Source organism: Sapajus apella, unplaced genomic scaffold (genome assembly GCF_009761245.1).
Source record: "Sapajus apella isolate SASKATOON/1434 unplaced genomic scaffold, GSC_monkey_1.0 scaffold23, whole genome shotgun sequence".
NCBI classification, from domain to species: Eukaryota; Metazoa; Chordata; class Mammalia; order Primates; family Cebidae; genus Sapajus; species Sapajus apella.
Window position 1 is genome coordinate 23907018 of NW_022436963.1, and position 8159 is coordinate 23915176.

The window sequence follows — 8159 nt, forward strand, 5'->3', positions numbered from 1 at the left end:
TAGCCAGGTGTGATGGTGGGGGCCTGTAACCCCAGCTACTTGGGAGGCTGATGCAAGAAAATCACTTGAACGCGAGAGGCAGAGGTTGTCATGAGCCAAGATCTCACCACTGCTAGCCTTAGCAACAGGGTGAGACTCAGAATAAATAGACAATGGTACCTACTATACACCAAGAATTAAACACTTTGATCAAAACACACAATTTCATTCTTATCAGGAGCATTCTATTTTATTTATATACAGAAGAGACATCATGCCATAAGTCCATGATCCCACTCTTTGGAAGTATAAAACATAAAGCTTTGCAGGAAGTATGAGAGAGGAGTTCTGTTTTGTATTTTGGAAATGTCATGTCTAGAATACTGGATAAAGGGGAGAAAAAAGAAAGCCACGGGACATGGATAAGAGCAGTACAGTTGGGCAGAGCAGCCAATGAAATGGATGGGAACAAACATCTATGTACTCTAGCTGTGTAAGTGCTTTAAATACATTACCTCCTGTAATATTATTTTTAAAAACCACCAAGTGTAAGCACAACTGAAATTATTCAAATGGAAAAACCCTATAGACCAAGATCTTTCAGAAAGACAACATACCTGTAACCGCTGAAATACTCCTGATCGCAAGTTTCCAAATCCATAGTGGTACTGCGGATTCAAAGCACTTTCTGATACCTCTTCATAGGGTGTCTGCTCAATTTCCCAATCGAAGTCTTCATCGTCAACTACTTCCTCAGGAATCTCAGAAGCACCTGAATGTGTTAAATATTAATTTTTTTTAAGTATCAGATTTCCTAGGTACAACTAGGTGAAGGAAAAGTATAGGAAAAAATGCGCACATAGACGTACCAAAAGACATGTACAAGAATATTCATAGCTCCGTTATTCATGATAGCCAAAAAAAAAAAAAAAAGAAACAAACAAAAATGTGGTATATTCACACAATGGAATATTACCTAGCAATAAAAGCAAACAAATCGCAGCTACAATATGAATAAATCTCACAAAAATAATGTTAAGTGAAAGAAGTCAGACAAAAAGAACATACTGTATGACTTATATATGCAACAACAAAACAGGCAAAACAGAGGATAGTGGTTACCTTGGAGAGAGGGCAAAGTAATGGAAGAATACAGGATGGGGTTCCAGGGTGTTGAAAATGCTCCATTTCTTGACAGAGGTACTGTTCACTTTACATCGGTGGTCCCCAAACTTTTTGGCAGTAGGGACTAGATTTGAGGAAGACAACTTTTCCACAAATGAAAGGGGTGAAGAGATGGTTTTGAGGGATGAAACTGTTCCCCCTCAGATCATCAGGCTTTAGATTCTCATAAAAGAGCACACAACCTAGATCCTTCGCAGGTGCAATCACAATAAGTTTGTGCTCCTATGAGAAACTAATCCGATCAGACAGAAGGCGGAGCTCAGGCAGTAATACTCCTGGCCCTCTGCTCACCTCCTGTTGTGCAGCCAGGTTCCTAACAGGCCATGGATAGTACTGATCTGCAACCTGAGGGTTGGGGACCCCTGTTTTACGTAACTCACTGAACTGTGCACTTCTGATCTTACTTCAAGACACTAATATTTTGCCAATCACAAAATGCTGTTTCAATTGGTACAAAAATGTGACCACTCTGGTTCAATAGGATATTTTATGCCTTAATTATCAAAGAAGCTATTTTCATATGGCTTCACACGACCACCTTATAACTGAAGTATTTTCTTCAATTTCCTATTCACTATATCCCATTTCCCCTAGAAACATCAGCATTCCAAATATTTCTATTCATCTTAATAAACATACCTAATTCTTCCACAAGTGGTTTTGCCGTTCTGGATTTTCTTGGTGTCAGAAGAGCAGTTAACATATTCAGTCCTTCAAAATGCTGGCCAGGGGTTTCTTTGGGCAGGCGAATGGTAAAAATTCCTTAAAGATAAATTTGTGTTATGTTTAGATTAAAATATTCAAAAAGCTGGGCACAATAGTTCACACCAGTAATCCCAATACTCTGGTAGGCTGAGGCGGGAGGATCATTTTAGCCCAGGAGTTCAAGACCAGCCTGGGCAAGATAGCAAGACCCCATCTCTACAGAAAATAATAAAATCTTTTTAACTAAAAAATAAATAAATAAAATAGTCAAAGACTTTACAATATATCTAAGAAATACATGTCTTGGTAAAACGTAATTCTATTTTACAGAGCTCTAAAACTATGCCCTCACAGATTTGGTGAATACAAGTCAAGAAAGAAAAACGTTCTTAATAGAGTTTTTCAGAAGCTGTCATTTCTATAAAAAATTATAAATCTGTTAAAGCTACAGAACACTTTAGTCTTACGCAGTATAACCTTCACCTACTAATAATATTAAAAACCCAAGTTAAAACTTCTAAAAATCAAAAGCTTAAGAAGGTAATAGCTTAGAATTAACCAGGACTTACTAATTAAGTAGATTTCTGGAAAAGGAGGAAAAAAATCAATACCTAATGCAACAGAGAATGGCAGCAGTTTTAAAAATACACAGAATCTTAGATACAACCATTATTGCTTAACAAGGTTTTTGGCATGTCAGGAGATCTATCCCTAAAGTCTGTCTGTGGCAGACTCAAATTCTATGTACTTCTTTTCTTTCCTTGACTGAGTTTATCAATCTTATTTAGGCTTCCCTGAGAACTTACTACAATATTTAGCACTCTTACATTTTAAAACATTTTGCCTCTTTCAGTATACTGAACTGAATTCCAATGTATCAAATACAATTCAGCCCAAATGCCTCCACACACACAATCTTCCTTAACTCCTGTGTACTTTTAAAATTTAATAATTTTGTTTCAGTATGCAACTTACCTATAACTAAAAGCCAGTTTACTATCTAGAAAGGCAGTTTCACTATACTTCATTACACATTAATTACACTGCATTATGGTGGGTTAGATCCCTGTCATTTAACCCATGTTCCTATATCCCACCCTTAACCTAGTTCACTGAGGTCAATAAATATTCAATGAATAAACTACACAAGAGTACACAAGGTGTTCTAGATCCGATGACAAAAGAAGCCAGTGGCTTCTATAAAGAGAAAATAAATGGGTTCATGACTAGCTGAAATGATTGGGTTATCACTCATGAGAAGAAAATTCAATCAGCCTTTAAATGCCACCCATGCATAGTTTCTCTCTCATCTACCTGTTATTAAAATTCGAGTTTGAAAATTATACAAGAAAGATTCCATTCATAAGCTCATAAATCATCTACATTTTTTATGATTAATCATTTCACATGCTCTAATTTTTACTTTTAAATAACTACTAAATGTAGAGGAAGTACCCTAGGATACAGAACCAGAGTATTTAACTTTAAAGAATACTGTGAAATACTGCAAAAGACTGGGGAAACTGTAATTGTCAAAAAAAAAAAAAAAAAAAAAAAAAAAACCCACCATCAATAACAGGCACTGGACATTAAGAAACAAGAAGGAGAGATAGGAGCAGATTGTACTTGAAAGACATCAAAAGGTCCCCATGGTATCTTGAAAGATTATTATGTAAATAATGCAAAAAATGCCAAGAAAGAAACTAACAAAAATTCCAAAGACAATACCTTTATCTGCATCATAGGACCCTTGTTCGCTTCCATTTTCTACAATTCTTCCAGGAAGGGTTAATCTGCAGATTTAAGACAGGTCTCATGAAGTCCTTAAATTATAACGTAACATAAGTAGCCAAGAATACTAGTACACATTTAACCATCAAAATACATCAATCATTTTTTTTAAAAACCTCGGTATTTCTTTCACATTTTAACAAACTAAATAAGTTAGATTCTTTCCCCAACTAAGAGAGCAGAAATTAGAAATGACTCATCTTTCTAGATGAATGCCCCTAGTCACCAATAAAATAGATACTGAAAAAGAAAAGCCACAATAAATAGTTATCACTATTTTATAACACAAGTTGAGTATCCCTAATCTGAAAATCTGCAATGCTCCAAAATCTGAAACTTTTTGAGTACCAACATGACACCACAAAGCGGAAAACTCCACACTTGACCTTATCTGATGAGTCACAGTCAAAAGCAGTCAAAATTTGGTTGCATACAGAAAATTATTTAAAATACTGTATAAAACTACCTTCTGGCCATGTGTATAAGGTGTATTTAAAATAAATTTCGTGTTTAAACTTGAGTTCCATCCCCAAGATATCTTACTATGTACAAATATTCCAAAACTCTAGAAAATCTGAAATTTCAGATAGGGAACAATCTATACAGATAAGGGATACTCAAAGGGAAACAATAAAAGAAACACAAAACCAATTGTTTATATCAGGCAAATTACTACTTTAAAAAAAAAAGCAGAAAGCAAAAGTGTCAAATCTCATTACTATTAGGTGGGGATTTACCCCTCTTTAGTACTAAAAGAAATGAAGTGATTTCCCTGCTTCCAGTTTTACCCTAGTTCAATGAGTCTTTCACTGAGGCCCCAAAAGAATTTTTCTAAAACAGAAATCTAATTGTCACTTTTCCATTTTAAAAAGCGTCTATGCCTGCCTGATGTTGCCTACGTAATTTAAACTCATCAGAAGAGCATATCAGGCCCACTCCATATCATTCCAAACTTGAAATTTGAGCTTCCTTTCCTCTCATGGCCCTCTCCCTTGTTTCCTACTAAATATGATTAAAAACAAAAACACCTGACAGTCCCAAAAGGCCCAGGTCCTTTAACGCCAAGGTTTCCTCCAGCTTCAATGCATTTTCAGAATGAAAATCCCTCTAAGCCAGAATAAGGAGTCAGTTTATGGGTGAGTTTGTTATAATGGTTACAAACACTAACTGAGTGTCAGAATCTGAATTAAGTCCTAGATCTGCCATTTACCAGCTGTGTAACTTTCTTTGGACCAGTTAATTATCTTGAAGAATCATAAATACCTCTTTTGTAAAGGGAGGAAATAACAGTAACTATCCAAGAGTTACTATGAGCATGAAATGATAATGCAAAGAGCTTAGTGGCAGGCACAGCAGGTGAGCACTGAGAAAATGTGAGCCCTTTTTTTTTTGAGACAGAGTTTCGCTGTCGCCCAAGCTGGAGCACAGTGGTGCAATCTTGGCTCACTGCAACCTCGGCCTACAGGGTTCAGGAGATTCTCCTGCCTCAGCCTCCTGAATAGCTGAGATTACAGGCACCTGCCACCATGCCCAGCTAATTTTTTGTATTTTTAGTAGAGACAGGGTTTCAACATGTTGGGCAGGCTGGTCTCAAACTCCTGACCTCAGGCAATCCACCCACCTTGGCCTCCCAAAGTGTTGGGATTACAGGCAAGAGCCACTACATCTGGCAGCAAACTGCATTTTCAAAGAATGCCCATCTCAGAGCACTCTTCCCAACCATGAAGGTCTATGTCTCCTCCCCTTAAAATTAAGCAGGATCTGGGACTGTTTTGATGAATACAATAAAGCAGAAGTGACACCAGCACTGGAGCTTCAACATATAAATTTGGGAGCAAGAGTGGGGAGTGCCCACAAATATTCTGTCCATGGTAATGGGTAAATTAATAAAACCTCATTGTAACACTGTCCTAAAATCAAATGAGATAATCCACATAAAGCACTGACCTGGAGTAAAAATTCAATAAATATTTGCTACCACCATAATCATCTTCTTCCTATTCTTCACATCTTGGCTTAAACATCTCCTCCCCAGAAAGGCTTTTCCTGACCACTGCATAAAATATGGGCCCCTTTTCATTCTGTATCAGTGCACTGCTTTCTCCTCATAACACTTACCACAATTAGGTACACTGTTAGTTTATTGTTTTCCTCTCCCCAATGTAAAGTACATGAGGGCAGGACTTTGTCTTGTTCAGCACAATAATCCCAACACTGAAACTCAATAAATAAATTTAAGAAATAAGTGAATTTAAAAACTGGAAAGTGCAGTATATTCAAGTAGGTACGTTATATGGTCTAATGGAAATCTGAGCAAAACTGGCTCAGGAACAGTGAAAAAACCACCTTGACTGGTGGAGAAGGTTTGTATCACAAAAGTACTTGGGCAGGAAAGGTAGGCTGGAGCTACACTTGAGAAAAATTAGGAGGATGGATAAAGAGACGGACAGGAATTGGCAGTGTTTTAGGAAGACTATGTGACAGCGTGTCGTGTGGAATGAGATAAATAGCAGTGCTTATCCCTAAGGATCGCTGTCAAAGTTAAATGAGATACAGCATCATAAAGCACTTAATGGAACTGCTTGTCTACCACATGGCAGGTGATCAGTATTAGCTGCTACTAAGGTTATGAATCCGCAAGGAGAAAAATTTAAACACACCAAGTGCTGACGGTCCCTCATGGAGACTTGGGGCAAACAAAGCCACTTTTCAGTGGCAAAACCAAACAAAGCAGCAGCAGACAGGAGGGAAGCAGGAGAGCTAGGCTAGTTCGGTGTCAAGAGGTCCAAAAAGGCTAAGAACTTCAGGAAGCAGGGAGCGGTCAGCCAAGAGGTAAATGAACAGAAGGTGGCCCGGGAAAAGTTAAAAGGACTGACGGGTTGGGAAGCCTCGGGGATGTCAGCGTCGCACAGTTCCTGGAGAGGGAGAGACCGAGAGAGCGAAAGGAAAGAACAGAACAAGTCAGGACAGGACGAGAACTAGGGCTACAGGGCAGAAACGGGAAAGTGACACGGTCCAAACACCACTTTTTAAAGTGATTCCACAATCCCTGTGACGTAGGATTTTAAAAAGCTTAAGAGAAAGGCTTCTACAGAATCTAGAGCGCACCCCTGAAAGAAGGGGGGCGCTTCCCTGGCACCAAGAGAAGCTGCAGAAACGTCGGGAAAAGGCAATTCGCGCCAAGTGCTCCCTCGAACTTGCATTCTTCCTCTAAGCCAGTTATCTAACGAATGAAACCCCCAAAAGCACCTTTCCTGCGGCCAGGCACCCAGAACTCGCCTGAGAAAGTATGGCTTTGCGTAGAACTTGAAGTCGGACCCCTCGAAGTATACGTCGAACTCGGACACCCGAGCGTAGGGCACGCGGATGGCGATCGTCAGGAAGTCTGGCTCCTGGCTGAGGTCGAACGCCGGGGTCAGCATCGCCGCATCGGACGCAAGGGTCGACGCCGCTCACTCTCACTGCCGCCGCGGCCGGGCCACGCAAACTCTCCGTATCCCCACGCTCAGGAACCCACGGTGTGAGCCACAGAGCTTCCGGCTCGAGGCGGAAGTGCTCGTGCGTGAGGCAGGAAGTCCCGCCCCACGCCTATCTCCATGGAGTTGGGACGCCATTCGAGAAGAGGTGGAACTTTCAAAACCGCCAAGAGGAGAGAGGACTTGGCGAGTGGTGCCTGGCCGCAGGAGTTGAACCGAGGGGATGACTAGCCACCAAGCCTTTTTCGAGGTCCTTAGAGATAATTTTAACAGCACTCGCTTGGCAGGTAGACAGACGTGCGTTTGAATCCCTTCTCTGCCACAACTTCCCAGCTGTAAGACCTTGTGAAAGTTACAAAACCTCTCTATATATTATGTAAAACTGGGGTAATACGAGAACCTACCCTCGTAGAGATGCTGTGAGGGCAGCATGAAATTGTGCATGTAGAACTCTAATAACGTACCTGGCAAGTTGTCAGGGCTTGATGTGCTGAAGTAGTCACCGCAGTAGCCACAGCGGCGCCGTTACAGTGGTTTCCCTTGGTTCTCACCTGCCTTGTCAACAATTCCTCTTACACTCTCCCTTTCCTCTCTCTCTCTTTCCACTTCCCTTTTTCTGCGGCTCTCTCTCTCATTCTTAACCGCTTATTTGAAGAGTTTTCTCTTTAACAGAGCGTCCGTCCCACTAATCTTATTTAATCTGCGCTGCAAACTCTAAAGAAAAACAGCTCAGAGACGTTAAGCAGTACGTTTTATAACCATGCATTTTACAGTGATTAGAACTCAGAACGTTTGACTCTTAAATCGTGTTAGTGATTTCTCTCACAAATTAAAGTCCCTCTGTATTCCCGTTCTTTCCTTTTTCTCACTCTTGTCCTTACATTTGTCTGAGGACATCTTTTCTTTTTTTTTTTTTTCCATTTGTCTTCCCTGTATTTTCTCCCTTTAGAGTGTGCTCCTTATACTCTTTCAGTGCCTCTCCCACATATTCCTTGGCCTTCCCACACCTGTTGTTTCCTGTTA

The 8159-nt window shown here is 40.0% G+C and overlaps 1 protein-coding gene across 1 annotated transcript in view; it reads right to left on the reverse strand.

The window, feature by feature from the left end:
• Positions 1–7217, reverse strand: part of SHQ1 (SHQ1, H/ACA ribonucleoprotein assembly factor) — a 102745-nt gene extending 95528 nt beyond the window's left edge. Inside the window, exons 1-4 of the mRNA XM_032290482.1 lie at positions 6940–7217; positions 3598–3662; positions 1804–1926; positions 597–751 (exon numbers count right to left, since the gene is read on the reverse strand). Coding sequence (XP_032146373.1) covers positions 597–751; positions 1804–1926; positions 3598–3662; positions 6940–7082 — 486 coding nt within the window. The 5' untranslated portion in view covers positions 7083–7217. The remainder of the gene's footprint in view (positions 1–596; positions 752–1803; positions 1927–3597; positions 3663–6939) is intronic.
• Positions 7218–8159: the final 942 nt, after the last annotated feature.